The sequence below is a fragment of the Drosophila ananassae genome, chromosome 2L (assembly GCF_017639315.1).
Source record: "Drosophila ananassae strain 14024-0371.13 chromosome 2L, ASM1763931v2, whole genome shotgun sequence".
NCBI lineage: Eukaryota > Metazoa > Arthropoda > Insecta > Diptera > Drosophilidae > Drosophila > Drosophila ananassae.
This window is the reverse complement of record NC_057927.1, coordinates 15,755,220-15,772,154: the sequence shown is the minus strand read 5'-3', so window position 1 is coordinate 15,772,154 and position 16,935 is coordinate 15,755,220. Positions and strand designations below refer to the sequence as shown.

The 16,935-nt window shown below is 41.9% G+C and overlaps 6 protein-coding genes across 8 annotated transcripts; 3 read left to right on the top strand and 3 right to left on the bottom strand.

Annotated features, from left to right (window-relative positions):
- Nucleotides 1–442: 442 nt before the first annotated feature.
- LOC6501277 (acyl-CoA Delta-9 desaturase) lies at nucleotides 443–1,614 on the bottom strand. Its single transcript, XM_001954869.4, has one exon. The coding sequence runs from the start codon at nucleotides 1,589–1,591 to the stop codon at nucleotides 533–535; it is 1,059 nt and encodes a 352-aa protein (XP_001954905.1). The 5' UTR covers nucleotides 1,592–1,614; the 3' UTR covers nucleotides 443–532.
- Nucleotides 1,615–2,082: 468 nt separating this feature from the next.
- Nucleotides 2,083–4,621, top strand: LOC6499305 (leucine-rich repeat-containing protein 24). 2 transcript variants are annotated; one of them, XM_001954868.4, is made up of 3 exons: nucleotides 2,083–2,189; nucleotides 2,323–3,915; nucleotides 3,996–4,621. In XM_001954868.4, exons 2-3 carry the CDS (start codon nucleotides 2,343–2,345, stop codon nucleotides 4,250–4,252), a joined length of 1,830 nt encoding a protein of 609 aa, XP_001954904.3. In that variant the 5' UTR covers nucleotides 2,083–2,189; nucleotides 2,323–2,342; the 3' UTR covers nucleotides 4,253–4,621. The 2 variants fall into 2 exon arrangements, with proteins under 2 accessions (XP_001954904.3, XP_032308744.1); XM_032452853.2 differs by having other exon boundaries at nucleotides 2,162–2,271; nucleotides 2,334–3,915.
- On the top strand, nucleotides 4,382–5,901 carry LOC6499306 (derlin-2). The gene is made up of 3 exons (XM_001954867.4): nucleotides 4,382–4,762; nucleotides 4,839–5,359; nucleotides 5,416–5,901. Exons 1-3 carry the CDS (start codon nucleotides 4,676–4,678, stop codon nucleotides 5,579–5,581), a joined length of 774 nt encoding a protein of 257 aa, XP_001954903.1. The 5' UTR covers nucleotides 4,382–4,675; the 3' UTR covers nucleotides 5,582–5,901.
- A 67-nt stretch (nucleotides 5,902–5,968) lies between these two features.
- On the top strand, nucleotides 5,969–6,808 carry LOC6499307 (succinate dehydrogenase assembly factor 3, mitochondrial). The gene is made up of 3 exons (XM_001954866.4): nucleotides 5,969–6,355; nucleotides 6,417–6,526; nucleotides 6,584–6,808. Exons 1-3 carry the CDS (start codon nucleotides 6,274–6,276, stop codon nucleotides 6,773–6,775), a joined length of 384 nt encoding a protein of 127 aa, XP_001954902.1. The 5' UTR covers nucleotides 5,969–6,273; the 3' UTR covers nucleotides 6,776–6,808.
- LOC6501276 (dihydrofolate reductase) lies at nucleotides 6,762–7,497 on the bottom strand. Its single transcript, XM_001954865.4, has 2 exons — nucleotides 7,309–7,497; nucleotides 6,762–7,257 (listed from the first exon to the last, which is right to left on the bottom strand). The coding sequence occupies exons 1-2, from the start codon at nucleotides 7,386–7,388 to the stop codon at nucleotides 6,786–6,788; spliced, it is 552 nt and encodes a 183-aa protein (XP_001954901.1). The 5' UTR covers nucleotides 7,389–7,497; the 3' UTR covers nucleotides 6,762–6,785.
- A 234-nt stretch (nucleotides 7,498–7,731) lies between these two features.
- LOC6501275 (soluble guanylate cyclase 89Db) lies at nucleotides 7,732–15,467 on the bottom strand. 2 transcript variants are annotated; one of them, XM_032456254.2, is made up of 2 exons: nucleotides 14,977–15,467; nucleotides 7,732–9,988 (listed from the first exon to the last, which is right to left on the bottom strand). In XM_032456254.2, the coding sequence occupies exon 2, from the start codon at nucleotides 9,917–9,919 to the stop codon at nucleotides 7,910–7,912; it is 2,010 nt and encodes a 669-aa protein (XP_032312145.1). In that variant the 5' UTR covers nucleotides 9,920–9,988; nucleotides 14,977–15,467; the 3' UTR covers nucleotides 7,732–7,909. The 2 variants fall into 2 exon arrangements, with proteins under 2 accessions (XP_032312145.1, XP_001954900.1); XM_001954864.4 differs by having other exon boundaries at nucleotides 15,186–15,466.
- Nucleotides 15,468–16,935: the final 1,468 nt, after the last annotated feature.

Genomic DNA, 16,935 nt, shown 5'->3' with positions numbered 1-16,935 from the left:
GAGACTTAATCTACAAATCGTTAAAGGTATTCCGCTCGAGAATCGGATGAAAATTGTCAAAGATATAGCCTTCACCGGGGGTCATATTGTCCTTCCATGCTGTTTTCAAGATTTTGCAGGGGACCCCCCATAAAATTTAACAAAAAATCTAAAAAAAATTGCGTCCTGAGATTTTAATGCAGATTGGTGGAGAATTAATCTACAAATCGTTTAAGGTATTCCGCTCGAGAATCGGATGAATATTGTCAAAGATATAGCCTTCGCCGGGGATCATATTGTCCTTCCATGCAATTTTTCAGGGGAAGTTTTTTCTAATTTTTGCAGGGTACTCGCCAATTATTCCGCTTAAGAAATTCATCGGCCCTTTTCAATAATACCAAAACCCTTATAAAATTATGGATATTTATTATGGATAGGTTCCTAGCACAGTTTGAACTTGAAGTTGAGTTGTAAATTCCGTAGAATTTGAATACGATTTTATTGCGTCATTATAGTATAAAGAATGAATTTGAGTTAAAATGAGGATTTGTCGTCAGTTAGAGATCGTAGTTCCAACAATGTCCTCCATCAGTTGGTCCTTGTCTCCCCATCCCCATAAGGGATGGGACCCGTCGCCCGTGCGCTGGACTCGTTGTCGGATTAAATCTTCTGACGCTGACTTCAAATCGTATGCCCAGCCAAGTTTAGCGAAACAGTCGATCAACCATGTGATTAGTTCCCAGGAATAGGGGCCCAGTTCCGAGGCTTTGTAGTCCCACGGGAAAGTGTGGTGATAATTGTGGTAGCCCTCCCCGAGCCGCATCCATATCAGAACATTCTCATTCGTAGGTCCAATGTTCTTGTCATAGGGCTTCATTCCGAATTTGTGTGCCGAGCTGTTCACCATCCAGATTATGTTCATGGTCAGGCACCATCGGAACATCGACATCACATGCCAGGAGCAGTTCAAGGACTCGCCCCAAAAGTACATTGGTATAGCAGTGGGCAGGACGAAACTGATTATTGGCATCAAGTAAAGATAGTACTTGTGCTGGAACATGATGAGGGGATCTCGTTTAAGGTCGGAAAGATCAATCTCCTTGCCTTTGGCCACCACATCCGGGTGCTTTTTGCAACACAACCATCCAATGTGGGCGAAGAACCAGCCGCGCTTCGCATTATACGGATCGGCGTCTGTTTCCGTATACTTGTGGTGCACGCGATGGTCCCGGACCCAAACATAGACGGAATCCTGGAAAGCAAATGTGTTGCAGAACAGCAAGATGAGCTGCAGTGGCAGATTAGCCTTGAAGGCCCGATGCGACCACAGGCGATGTGCTCCGCCAGAAATCCCGAAAATCCCGATGGCCTGTGTCACCAGGAAGAACAAATGAGTTCTCCACGAGGCCTCAGTAAAAAAGAGCCACACACCGTACACCGCGGATATATGAAGAACTGCGAAGAGGATTATATTTCGCCACACCCATTTCAGTTCATAGTCCTTTGAAGTGTTCTGAAGCCCGATATCCTTATCCATAGCCGGAGAATCTTCCAGGAGTTTTGTTTCTGGCTCATAGAGCACTCCGGTAGTTGCGCTACTATTGGGTGGCATTCTGATCACGTCTGGGAACTGGGACTACCCCAGGCTTTTACTTATAGTGTAAATGTCTGGAAAACTTTTCTTTTTGAATATTGTCATCGCCCTTTTAATTATACTGGATTTATGTTTATCTATGCGCATAAAATTAGTATCCCGATTACCCGATTTAGTCAAATATATGTGTAGTGCACGTTTTGTTTAATGTGACGGCTGGGTACCATGAAAAGTTTGAATATTCTATAGAGGTTGAACTTCAAGGACATTAAAGAATGGTAGAAACGTGTTTCTCTTGTTGAGTCAGATCTTGAGCTTTATGAATATTCCTTTTTAAATTACCTGTCTAGGTAAACAAAGGAAACCTGTTGAATTTCAAAACGACCTTAAACAAGAGGAAAATTTGAAATGGTCGAGAGTGGGAAAGCCATATGCCATGCGCACAATTAACAAATATGTAAATGTTACTTCACATTTTAAACTAACAGACAGTTCAATTGTTTACGTTGCGCTGTTCGGACCAATTATTTGAAATTACCATTCATCATTGAAACAAGCTTAAGTGGCTACCGCAAGTGGCAAGCCAAAAAAGTGCAGAAAAAAGTTTATTTCCACGGTCAGTGTCACAGACCCAACCAAGAGTCGCGCAAAATGCGAATAAAATAAAAATTAGCTAGTAGAACTAACAGAACTAATGTGTAAAGTCTGATATATATATAATATCATTTAAACTGAATTTAATTTAACAGATTTCGTCTAGGATAAACCAATGGCTACCAGGAAAAGCAGTCTGTCGCCTATTACTTTATTAAAATTCTCCTGCCTCGTATTCCTAATAAGCCTGTTTCCAGGCACAGCCTCCTCCAGTGACTGGCTAAGGGAATGCGGCAACTGTCGCTGCAAGTGGGTGTCTGGAAAAAAAACGGCCGACTGTCGCAATCTGAGCCTTCGCGGAGTCCCAGAATACCTTAACTCGGAGGTCCAGGTGTTGGATTTGTCACAGAATTACATATTTTACTTGGAGGAAAACGTATTCTCGTCTCAGCAGTTGCAGAATTTGCATAAACTTGTTATAACTAATGGTACTTTGAGGAGAATTCATCCGCTAAGCTTCACCCAGCTGAACATTCTAATTGAACTTGACTTGTCGAATAATAAGATTGTGGAGCTTCTACCAAATGTTTTTGAACCGCTAAGTAAGGTTCGGTCTTTGGTGTTCAATGGAAATCTCTTACAGAGGATTCAGAAAGGTGTTTTCCACAACCTTAAATATCTCCACAAAATAGAGCTGAAGCATAACCGCCTGGTGAGTATTGAAATGCAGGCTTTTGTTGGCGTGCCTCTATTGTCGCAGATTTATTTGGATGGCAACGAGCTTACCCTCATGCGAAAGGAAACTTTTAAAAATTTGACCAAGCTGAGCACCTTTTCTCTGGCCCAGAATCCCTGGAATTGCACATGTGACCTCCAGCCATTCCGGGATTTCGTGGTAGAGATGAATCTTTACACACCATCCATCGAGTGTCATTATCCTCTGCAATTGCGGGGTCTGCAGTGGCTCGTGGATAAGCCGGTGGCGTTTGCTTGTAAGCCAAAAATTGTGTATCCGGGCCTCGGTATTTCCATTAACACGTCTAAGGAAAATGTGACGCTTATATGTCGCGTCCACGGACCAAACAATACCGTAATTGCCTGGGACTACAACAAGCAGTTGTATGTTGCTGGTTTCACGCCATTGAAAAGTCATCGGCAGCAGAGGATTTACATCGAAGTTGTGCTGGAAAAGCAAATACCAGAACAGAATATGGGTCATTATACTTTTGTTTCGCGCCTTACCATCATAGATGCCAAGAAGTCCGACGAAGGAGTCTACACCTGCATAGCCGAGAATCCCGGTGGCAGAGATTTCGTTCAGATGAGCCTTGTGATTCAAAACTTCGCCGAATCAAATCCTTTCTTGGACCTTAACTTTTTCACAGTAGTCTGTATCATAACGATTTGGTTCCTCGGCATGTCGATGCTGCTGTCCACGATTACATGCCTCCTTTACAAGCGATTGAGGAAAATGTATCCAGAAAAGCAAACACACCTGTTGCCGTTAAGCTTTCCATCTGATGTTTTAAATGGGGAACAAGCTAGCACTGACAGATGCATGGAACCTGGGTCATTCAATATCACTCAAAGTAGTAGCAGCTATGTGATAGCTAAGCCTCACCGGAATTTTAACATCGGCGATGAAAAAACAAATTTAAACAAACTAAATGATACCAGTACAGAGCGAAATAAGGATACGAATGATGTGCCCGTCAATATTGAGTGCAAAGTCGATTGTCAACTAAGAGGTAAATATTAGTATTATAAAATTTTACCCAGAAGTCTTATCATTTTGTCCTAATAAATATTTACGTCTCATATTTTGCAGATAAGCTCCTGCTGGGCCATTCTAACCAATCTGTTGCTGGTTCATCATTTAAAACGGAAAAATCCGAAGAGATTAGCTCGGAGCAGAAGTCAACAAACACCACACCCATATTAAAGAAATTAGGACACATTTCCCGCAAACAGTATAATAGCAACGTTCAAAAGTATCTACAGGATAAGTTTGGTAGTATTCGCGCGAAGGATCGCAAAGTTAAAGATATTAGCACCTGCCAAGAAAAAAATGATTCGAAAGCATAAATAATATAAAAATAAATAAAGGCGCCAAAAATAACTCCAATTCAATATTCAAAAAGTATCTTGGGGAATCCCGGAAGTAACATGTATTGTAAAGAGGGTGAATACGTGATATAACGATAACATAACTATCGATAGCCACCGGTTGACAGTTGCAAGTGCCATCCCTATCAGGTCGTGGGGATGCATAAAAATAAAAACTAGCCAGCTAGTTTTTCCATTTGTTTTTCCAACAGGCTGTTGAGGCCCGAATCAATTCCGTTTGCCAATCCGGGAGATTTGAGCTAGGCGCAGAGGCGAGACCGAGAAGGCTCTGCGCGACAAAGGGAGCCACGCACAAATTCCTAGGAAAGCTACACATCGCCACCACCTTCCAACTCCCACCAATCTAGCAGCTTGTAAGCCCATCTGGGAAGTCTTGAAACCATGAATGCCCTACGGCAGTTTTACTTGGAGATACCGGTGGTGACGCGGGCATACACCACCGTTTGCGTCTTCACCACATTGGCAGTGGTAAGTGTCCGGCTAGGATTCAGTCTCCCGCGAAGGTGACGTGTACCGTATGTGATATTCTTTTGAATCGTTTTAGCACCTGGATTTGGTTTCACCCCTGCAGCTGTACTTTAATCCCACACTAATCGTTCGCAAATTCCAAATCTGGCGACTTGCCACCACATTCCTCTACTTTGGCACCATCGGCATTAGCTTCTTTTTTAACATGGTCTTCACTTACCGATACTGCCGGATGCTGGAGGACGGTTCGTTCCGTGGCCGTAGCTCCGACTTTGTAATGATGTTTATATTCGGCGGCGTGCTAATGACCTTCTTTGGAATTTTTGTCAACCTGTTGTTCCTGGGACAGGCCTTTACGCTGATGCTTGTGTACGTGTGGTCACGGCGCAACCCGCTCGTACCGATGAACTTCTTCGGAATGTTAAACTTCCAGGCGCCGTACCTGCCGTGGGTACTGCTCTGCTGCTCGATGATCCTGGGCAACACAGTGTGGGTGGATATTATTGGCATGGGTGTGGGCCACATCTACTATGTGCTTGAGGATGTTTACCCCACATTATCCAACGGATACAGACTGATAAAAACGCCATATTTTCTGTAAGTTAACCCAAATAGCAAGCTCCAAGCGTTATTCATTTTAATTTGTCCCGTAGGAAACGGCTCTTCAATGAGCACATCGAGCGTAATTATCAAGCACCTGTCGAGGACCGACCCGGAGGCTTTCCCTGGGGTGGCGAAGGCGAACCATTGCTGCCAGAGCAAAATGATGCAGTCGGCCAGCCCGATCCAGCAGAACAACGAGCACCAGCGGAGCAATAGCATCACTGATACTAGATTGTTAATCTATTCCCATTTCTAATGACGAAGTTGATGACAATGTTGAGTGCCACTCAGCTACATACAGTTTGGTGCTTGGTGTAATTAGTATTGAGGAGGCGTGCAATAGTTAGCCAAAGTTAATGCGTGTATGCCTGGTTACTTGTTTGTTTTCTCATACAGGTACCAATGGCCACGCCAGATGTACTTTTAATTCGCCCTCAAGGGTTACCTTCACGACAGATTGAACTTACACTGCACATGTGATTATATATATACAACCATGCAAGAAATAAATCAAGATGTATGAAAAATGTTGGAAATTCCGAGTGGTAGTGGCACCACTATCTTTTCATTTATTTTTTGACTTTTTATTGATGTTTGTTTTTCTTTTTGTTTATTTTTCTCTTTTACCATTTTATTCTTATCTATAAAATTTGTTAAATATGGCATTTGTGTCATTTTGTATTGATCGCGGAAGGGAATTTATTGAACAGTACAAATTACGTTCTACAATTTATTTTTTAAACGCGCGCCAGCAAGAAAACTACGTGGCAGCCCTGTTTTATGGAGCAGAGATGCCCTATCTTTTTTACGATTACCGGAATCGCGATTTATTTACCTTCTGTTTATTTACTATTTTAACTGTCTAAACAATAACAGTATTAGCATGTCGTGTAGGATATAAGCATAAAATGTCTAAAATTTTGATGAATCAACTTACACACCCGCAGCGCGTCCGCCTGCTGTATAAAACCATTCTGCGCCTGCACAGAGGTGAGTTGCATCCAAAAATTCGAGAAACCGCCTTTTGCAACTGCAACTCCTTTACCTGTAGGCTTGCCTGCGGAACTTCGTGCCCTGGGAGACAACTATGTGCGCGACGAGTTCAGAAGACACCTCAAATGTAATCCTATGGAGGCGCAGCTCTTTATGACAGAGTGGGCCGTAAGTTTTACGTAATTGGCAATGGTCTGATCTTAAATGTGGATTCTTTTCATGCAGCGCTACGCTTCGACGATAACTAAGCAACTAGGTCTTCGCGGCAAGCCCAAGGGGGAACTGGGCGAGCCTCTGGACACGAACGCTGTAGAAATGCTCAAAGACGACCAGGTGGTGCAGCTCTACGAACTCATGTTGGCGGCAAAGGGCCTGGAAGGCGATACAATCACGGCGGACGATGTTCGTAGTAAATAAAAGGCATTCTTTATTTGGTTTCTTTCTCCATCACTTTGTACTCGTATTCAATGCCATTCTCCTCTTGGACGCCTGCCGGTGTGTCCGGATCGGGAGCCACTTCGCGGAAACTTTCGGGAATCGTGGGAAAGAAAGTGTCACACTCAAACTTTTGGTGTATTCGGGTGATGTATAGCCGGTGGCAACGATTCGAGTCCATTGCCTCCGCATATACTCCGCTGCCACCTACGACCCAAACGTTTTCGATCTGGTCATCACCTTCCAAATGCTTCATAGCCGCCTCCAGGTTGGGACACAACATGACGTCCTTGGGAAGATCCTCCGGCTGTAGCGTGGTGCTCAAAACGATGTTCAGGCGGTTGGGCAGTGGTCTCTTGCTCTCGGGAACGCCGAAGTACGTCTTCCTCCCCATAATAACAGCATTGCGCTTGCTGGGATCACTGGTTCTTTTTGTTGTCCGGCTAAAGTACTTAAGCTCTGATCTGTGGGTTCAAGCTCTTAGCAAGTTGAGTATTCGTATTTCTGGGACTTACTTTATGCGCCATGGAAGGTCGCCCTTTATACCGATGCCTAGGTTTTCGCTAACCGCCACAATTAAGCTAAAGCGCCGCATTTTATATTGACAGGTTGTTTCTACAATATTAAAAACTGCCTCTCCTGAGTCGGGATCACTAAAAAAGCTTTCCTTTAAGCTACCGAAAACAGCTGTTTGTGTTTTGCGCGGGAATTTTGGAGTTACCAAATAAATTATTTTAAAAAACGATAGATTTTAGCGATTGCACGGGTACAAATTTCAAAAATTTGAGCGTAGTCTTAGCCAACGGCTCTCGCAGTTAACGACCATAAAGAGTTCGTTTAAATATTTTTAAATATACGGTTAAAAAAACACTTATTTTAAAGTATCTTCTGTTTATATATATTTATAAATAATACCATTATCATTTAAAATACTCATATTGAAATCTTAAGTAAAGTTTCATCCACGAAAACCACTTTTATTTAACTGTTTATTATAAAAAAACTAACTTTTTTTGTAATACTTGTACCTTAGGAGCTTATTTCTGAACTATTTCAAATATTTAGAAAAGTATGTGCCCTGGATTACGACAGACTTGCTGACGAAACGATTCAAATTTATTCTGGTCCTTCCAGAAGCCAATAGGTCTCCATCTCTCCTTTGCCCTTGACCTTGACAAACCCACGAGCTTCGACCTTGTACCCGACCTTTTGCACCTTGAGGGCAGTGTAGTTGGAGAGCTGGATCTTCCAGGGATCGCTGCTGCTCTCCATACGCGAAGCGGTGTTGACCGTGTCGCCGAAAAGACAATACCGGGGCACTTTAAGGCCCACCACCCCGGCAACCACTGGACCTGAGTTGATGCCGACTCGGATAGCCACGCCAGGCAGTGCATGGGCTTTCACTTTCTTCATTACACGTAGAGCCAGGTCACAGGCGTGCTCTGCGTGGAGGGGATTCACATCCGGAGCGCCTGATACAGCCATGTAGACCATGCCCACTGTTTCCACTTTGTAGACGAACGGAGAGATGATCTCCTCGTCCAGGGCGGAGAATACCTTGTTCAAGGTGGTCACCGCCTGCATGGCGTCTTGGATGTTGTTGGAGCTGCTGTCGTAGACGTTCAAAACCTCGATGAAGATGACGGACACCTCCTCGAAGCTCTGGCATACGTGCTCCTCGCTCTTTCTCATCTGCTCGGCAATGGGACGGGGGATCATGGAGTAGAGCAGCTCGTCGCCCTGTCGTTTCCACGAGTCGGCCAGCTCCAGCGACTTTTCCAGCTCGTCCGAGCGCTGCTCCTCCTTCTCGAACATGATCTCCAGCTTGGAGCAGTGCTGCCACCCGGCCATGACCAGCTCCCGACTGAGACCGTGCGGATTGAGATCGTTGAGGTACAGTCCAATCCCATGAAGCTCATCCAGATTTTCGATCAACGGACTGCAGAGGAAGATCAGAGAGTCCACGTCCTTGATGTAGAACATCTGGCCCTTCAGAAGAATGGACCTGAGACCGACTGAGTGGCGGCGCTGTCCCGTGGCTGGATCAATCTCCTCCTTTGATTTAGACGTCCCAGCCACGGCATCGTCCTTGGCGTTCTCGGCACTGAGCTCCTGGGCACTGGCCAGAGCCATGGACTGGGCCTCGTTGAGGCTGGCCTCGTCGAAATTATCAAAGTCGATGTTAAGAGCGGCGTCGTAGGCGGCTCGGTTGTGTCCTGTTCGGATGAGCTCGAACTCGAAGAGAACAGTACGCATCTGCAGAATAGTTTCCCATTCGATCAGTGTATCTTTTGGCCGCCGACACTTAAACCGCTCCAAGATGTGGCTACCAATAAAACTCTTTGGATTCACGCCCGGGTTGTGAAGAATCCAGGTCTCAATGATTTTCTCACCGGCGAGAGTGATGCGCATGTCATGGTCCAGCACTATAGTGAACGGGAACAGCTCCAGAAACACATTCAGGTCCACTGAGGGCATCTTTAGCTGAGACGGATGGGCGATGACATTTACGCGCTTGCTCATGTAGTCCCGGTTGTCGAAGTCCAGTCGGTACTTGACGATGACCGTCAGCGGGCCATCCGTGAGCTTGATGGGACCCGCCGTTCCACCGCAGATGTCGTTCTGGCTCTCCAGCACGTACGCAGTCATGTCCAGGCCGTAGAACTCCTTGGCCACCTCCGTCATCTGGCCGATCAGGTACTTGGACATGCCCGTCCGCCCGCTCCGGTAGAGGATGACGGCCCCGTTGTCGTCCACATTGGTCAGCTGCATGCTGGGCGACTTCATCTTAGGGTAGGTGAACCGCATCTGCACGTGGATGTTGTCGATGGACTGCAGGAAGTCGCAGAAGTACCTTCCCGTGGAGCGGATCATCTTGTCGTATCCGAAGTTGCTGAAGAAACGCACGAAGCACTTCCCAAAGAAGTTCATGCAGAAGTCGAAGGACTCTCCGGTACAGGCGGACAAAGCGGCGGCAAAATCCGGCATCAGCTTGTCCGGGTAGATCTGGTGGGTCTTGAAGCTCTGGTGCTTGCAATCGACAATCTGGCAGATCTTCTTCCAGGTGTCCATCCCGTACTCCTGCTGGATGTAGTGCTGCACGCTTTCGTACAGCATTCCGTACATGGTGAGGCCGGCAGTCACTTAGGACCTGTCGTCCTGTCTATCGTCCAAATTGGTTTCGCAAAACTTTTCCTGCAAGGAGCCAAAGTTGGGAGGCGATTAAATAGGCTGCGGCAGGAAAAGTTTTTCCATTTCTCATAGCAAGCAAATTAGGTAACTTGTATTCTACCGGGGATCCGGGGGATTCAAGTCAATTTAGTTGGCTAAGGTCCGGGATTAGGAAGCCAAGGATACGGAAATACGAATTAAACAAAGATTAAAAAAGTGTCCTTAGAAAAATATACTTTCTTTAACTGGACCTTTCAAGAAAAGATAAAATGTTTGAAATTCTGTGAATTTTTGAATGGAGTTCCCTTCCCCACTAATTCAGCTCCCTATCAAAAAACTCACTAGGCATGAAATCACTGTGGACGGAAGTCCACGAGGTGACGACCTGCATGCCTAGGCGTGCGCGAGGAAACTCTATATATAGCCGAAGAATTAAAAATTTTCTGTAGGCAACCGATCTAAATGAATGATATACCAATCGAAAGGTATTGTTTCAATTAGATAATTTTTGTCAAAACATATTCCAAAAGTTATTTGGTTTGGGAGAAATTAGGGTGAAAGTAAAAAAAATTTTTATCACTAAAATGAGGCTGGTGGACACATTTTAGCCCGCAGATAGAATATTTTTATATATTCGCATTCTAGAGCTAAATACGCGTCGATTGGTACCTCAATCGACCCGATCCGACATTTCTTTCAGAAGTTATTCGAAAAATTCGATTTTTTCTTCTTCTTCAAAATGAAGCCAGTTGTCTGTTTGTCGGTTTGTCTGTTTGCACTATTTTTTCCTTAAAAATCCTGAAAAAATTTGGAAAATGTTTGTTACTATCATATGAGCAACTATTGTTCTACAACTTTTTGAAATACCTTAAGCTTACGTCAAAAAATTAAAAAAACGTTGTTAATGAAAAAATTCATAACTTTATAATTAAGAAAGATATTAAAAAGAGCTTTACACCGTTGAAATGGTTTTTTAAATATCAATTTCATTTTCTTTGAGACCAAACGTCTATATAGTAAAAAAAAAAAAATACACTGAAAATAAACTTTTTTTTTAAGAAAAAAAATTATTTCTCAAAATTTACTCGACTGATCCTATTTTTTTATTGCACGTGTAGATAGCTTTTGAGATGACGCAACTTTTGATATATCGCTCATATCTGGCAAAATCCGTTAACTCAAGATATGGTCCTGTAAGTGCAGCTACCCATTTTGTACAGCCTCCTGTGAAGCTTGCATTTACTTATACATGTGTGTGTATTTGATTGGCAACTTTGCTTTTTGGAGTCTGCTTATATTTGGTCAATACCCTAAAAATATGGAGTATATCTTTTCAGATTTTAGTTTATTTATTTAAAAATAAAATACAAATAAAAAAGGGCTTAAAAAGTAAAACGTAAACATTGACTCAAGTTGGACTCGAACCCAGGCCCTCCGTGTTAAGAACCACGACGCTCTCCACTCGGCCAACCTCGAACTTTGTTGCTTGATGGCAACTTTTGATGTAATTCTGCTTTGTGTTTCAGTGTCTCATGTCTTAATGAGAAGACTCACAAGATTGGTACTTCAACCGACCCGGTCCGACATTTCTTTCAGAAGTTATTCAAGAAATTCGATTTTTACAGTTTTTTCAAAATGAAGCCAGTGGGTCTGTTTGTCTATATTTTTTTCTTTGCAATACTGAATAAAATTGGAGATTTTTGTTAATGTCATATGACTCATATGTATGACATGAGCAATTATTGTTCTACAACTTTTTGAAAAAGCTGTAAAAATCTAATTTCTTGAATAACTTCTGAAAGAAATGTCGGACGGGTCGGTTGAGGTACCAATCTTGAGGTCCCAAAGAAAAACAAGAAAAGAAAGCTAACTTCGGGCGAAGCCGAAGTTGATATACCCTTGCAGTTGTGCCATTTCCGATCGTTCAGTTATATGGCGGCTATTGGATATAGTTGGCCGATCCCTATGAAATTTGGCCAATAAGGTTATTTATTATGATTCCAAAATGGAATCTGTACCAAGTCCCATCTTTCTAACTTAAAAAACACCAAAGTTATGCCAATTCCGATCGTTCTATGACAGCTATAGGATATAGTCGGCCCATCCTTATGAAATTTTGTACAAAAGTTATTTTCAAATATTTCAAAAATAAAATCCAAATAAAAAAGGGCTTAAAAAGTAACACATAAACATTGACTCAACTAGGATTAGAACTCAGGCCCTCCGTGTTAGGAACCACAACGCTCTCCACTCGGCTAATCTCGAACTTTGTTGCTTGATGGCAAATATTGATGTAATTCTGCTTTATGTTTCAGTGTCTCATGTCTTAATGAGAAGAATGCAAAATTTTATGAGTAGAACGCTTTATATGCATATGCCCCCACTGAGCATATAATGCATATAAATAAAACTCTGCTTTACTTAAATTACAGCCACCACCGTTTTGGGCCAAATCATGGATTAAAATCTAAAAAAAAAAACCAGGCAAACCAACTCCGCCAATACTTTTCTAATATTTATTATTTTATATCGCACACCCAAAATAAATTGTTACATTCAACAATTGGTTTAACTAGAAATTTTTTTTTTAATTTTTTATCTTTGCGCATTTATTTTAGATATAATACATGTTTATTATATGATTAATCGGATATGCCATACATTTTTATACCCTTGCAGAGGGTATTATAATTTTGGTCAAAAGTGTGCAACGCAGTGAAGGAGACATCTCCGACCCTATAAAGTATATATATTCTTGATCAGGATCACCTCCTGAGTCGATATGAGCATGTCCGTCTGTCTGTCGGTTTCTACGCAAACTAGTCTCTCACTTTTAGAGCTATCGAGTTGAAACTTTGCACACATCCTTCTTTTCCTTGCAGGTAGTACATAAGTCGGAACGGCCGGGATCGGTCGACTATATCCTATAGCTGCCATATAACTGATTGATCGGAAATGCCATAACTTTGGTGTTTTTTAAGTTAGAGGATTGGGACTTTCCACACATGTTTTATTTGACCAAAATATCTTGTACAAAATAAATTGTACAAAAATATGTACAAAATTTCATAAGGATCGGCCGACTATATCCTATAGCTGTCATAGAACGATCGGCATTGGCATAACTTTGGTGTTTTTTAAGTTAGAAAGATGGGACTTGGTACAGATTACTCTTTGGGCAAAATAATTCAATATGCCAAATTTCATAAGGATCGGCCGACTATATACGATCCGCTATATATTTAATAATATAAGATGCGTGGCGCCACCTAGCGGACTGCAAGGGTATATAAACTTCGGCTCCGCCCGAAGTTAGCTTTCCTTTCTTGTTTTATTAGAAGTTTTGTTGATGGTGAAATTCTCATAAGGATCGGACAACTATATAGGATCCGAAATATATAATAATAATATAAGCTTCTGCTTAACTGCAAGGGTATATCAACTTCGGCTCCGCTTGAAGTTACTTTCCTTTCTTGTTTTTTTGTTTATAATTTATTATATAGTGGAACTCTCATAAGAATAGGCCTCTCATCTGTTAATTTGTTAAAACAATTTGGTTTCCCACAACTGAAACAATTTTGGATTTAAAATACATTTTTGGGCAAATTTTTAAATAAAATTTTTAAACTAACCAAATTCTAAAACCTTTGTAAATTAAAAATACGTATAACTTCAGATCCACTGAAGCTATCGAAAAATTCTTTACGTCTTTGGAAAGGTTTTTAATTATTCCACCTTTTTGAATGTCAAAATCTATAGAGTTAAAAAAAAAAAGATTTTTGATGTTTATCCTTACAATTAAAGTATTGCTAACTGTGTGAATCGCCTGTCCAGAGGTTACTTCCATATATATATATATATTCTATATATTATACGTTCTGTTTTAAATAATTGAAGATCAATATATACAAAAAACAACTGATATCATATAAAAAAACCTCTTGACGAGGTAAAGTACCGGTGACGAACCTGCATGCGAAACCCAAAATATCTGATATCAATTTTAGTGACGAAAATATGCTATATAGGTGTACAAAATTGCATATAAAAAATATTCTTGTTCGGCACGTGCAAGAAAAACAAAAAAAAAATCAGTCACGTGCCGAACAAGAATATTTTTTATATGCAATTTTGTACACCTATATAGCATATTTTCGTCACTAAAATTGATATCAGATATTTTGGGTTTCGCATGCAGGTTCGTCACCGGTACTTTACCTCGTCAAGAGGTTTTTTTATATGATTAAGATTGATTTAAAATTATAACCGAAGAAATATGGTTACTTGAATCTGAAATGAAGTGTCCCTTATCTAGTCTTCAAACACACTGGGGAAAAGTGAAGCTTGCTGCTCGCTGCTCCTTTTGATTTATTGCCTCGACAGTTTAATTTGGCTTCATGTGGCAGCCGCAGGCACGCGCCTCCACGAAGTCTTCCAGCTCCAGCGCCCCCATCACGGACCCCTAATCCTCCTCTCCGCCATTTTTAGCTTGTCACGTCCCAGCAGGAGGTAGCGAACGAGCTCATTGGCCTCTTGACGTATTTCCGTTGGCTGTTGTTGCCGTTAATTCGTCCTTTGGCAGTGCCTGCTCTTCGATTTTCCCTCTAAAGCTAACTAACAACGGCCATAAATCCTCCAACATCTGCCCTAACTTTGTATTATTCAATTTTGACCAAAAACATGCAAAATTTCTCCCAGAAGTCGTAAAAAATGTTACAAATTCTTAGGTGCTTTGTGAGTAGAAATGGTTGCGTTTGATTAATGTCGATGTTATGAGCTGTCAAATGAAATTTAATAAAAGCCAAATACTTGATTAATAACGGCCTAAAGGATAAACGAAAGATGAAGGATGAATTTAACTTACACTCCTTTAGTAAATATGAGTGAAACTTTTAAATTATATATTCCGTTTACTGAGTTTCTGAGTATTACTTTCCCTAGTAACTTGCCCCTCTAAACAACGATTTAAACCAATTTGCACATTGTTTCCCCAGTTCCCTGCGAAAGCTTACTTTATTTTACTGTCCTTCCGTACACTTAAATTCCTGTCCGGTCTTCCAGCAGCGAATCAGTTCGGTTCACACCTCTTAAAGAGGCCGCAATGAAGTTTAATTTTATCCACGCGGCATTTGCTCTTTGCTTATTTATAATTTAAGGAGAGCTGGTACACACAGGCATATGCTCAGACTTTCACACAGCCTCCCCGGAGGCGTATACGTACGTTTTGGAGGCCTCTCACTTTTCCGGAATCCGGACTCCGTGTTGCGTCGTCGGCAGTAGCTATTGTTACACTAAATTTGTTTTGCCGCCTGTCGCTGCTTCTTTGGCTTCTGGCAGCCTGATTTGTTCCATGATTTCCTCTGACGAGCTTCGTGTGTCCGGGGCCGGAGTCGTTGTCGGATCTGTTGCTGTCGGTTACGTTGAGAGAAGCTTTTCCCTTTCAGCCTTTCAGCCGGGAAGTTTTCGGGCGAATGGAGCGTGTGTCGTTGGCGGTCAAACCTTTTATAGCCCGGATTGTCTGTCAGTTGTAGTAATATTTCCGGGCCACTTACGACCTTCATGCCTGCACTTCGACACGCACTTCTCTGTTTGTCCATCGTCATCATCACCATCATCATTATCATTGTTGCTCCGGATATCAGCAGTCAATGCTCCTTCGATTGCCACTTTGTCTCTTTCCAATGCACTGACACACAGCCGAAGGAGTAATTTTTCTCCGCGTTCATTCCTTTTATGGCCCCATCCCCCAGTACGCTTATATACGAGCCCGGGGTTCCTGGCATTCCGTGCAAAATATTGTCCTTTGGGTCTTACGACCTTGCCTTGCTATTAAAGCTACATTCCAGGGCTGGAAAATATTAGTTTACAAAGAGGACTTTATTAAAAACAATATATATAACTCATAAAATCTTCTTAAAATCGGAAATAATTATTGTCGTTTTTCAAACCTCAACATAATTTTATTCAAACCATTTTTCTTATTTCTTCTCCTTCAGTCATGTATCCCATGAATTCTTTCACTTCTACAGGACTTTCAAATGTATCATTGCTATAGCCTTTCGCTTTTCCACCCAAAAGTGGGGAGTCCTCCCACTTAATGCCATTCCATTTTCACGCATACTCCTCTGCAATAAATACTTTGAATCGTCTGTATATATGTATTTAAGAGTATTCCCAGTCCTGACTCCACATAAGGTTTGTTGTTTTAAAGCAATTTAAAGGGGATTTCCAAATTTAACGAACAAACCATCCACAGCTCCGCTGAAAAAGCTTTCCCCAAACGAAACGGATTTTCGAAAAAGGTTTTCGCATAAACGTTGACAATTTTATGGGCAGCGCATGAATTGGCGAAACTGACGATAATGGGTTTTGGGTGGGGGTATTAGGGCCACGGAGTAGGGTCAGGGGTCAGGCTGGAGACCCAGCCGGACACACGGAAGGGATATTTTGGGGCATGCTTAAAAGCTACTCAAAATGCCATTAATAACACAAACGACAGGCGCGCTTACAAAGGGAAATGGCGCAAAAACTTCGAGGACATCAAGTGTTGTCTTTCGTTTCCCGCAGGAAAAACTTAATTAGTGTGGCGTGCGATAAAGTGACTACACAGAGAAAAACGTACTAGTACTTTTTAAATAATTTAGCTACAAAGCTTTTCATTTTGTTTAGCGTTCTCAGGAATTTCAAAGCGCTAAACTTTAGGGCTTAAAGTTACGGAAATTATGCACACTACGGGGAGAAGTTCATCACTTTCATGGAATACCGTCCTCAGTGTTGGCTAGAAGAAAATATATTCGGCTCTCTTAAATTTCAGTGTGTTAATTATCAGAAATGTACCAAAATTAATTGATAAATGCAGAGACACTTGAGCTGCTTCTACTCCCAACACGCTCAGTGACTTAATTTAATTTTCTGGGCCATCAGGACTCGAATCCTGGATGGCAGGCTCTATGTAAGGCTTATATATAGGT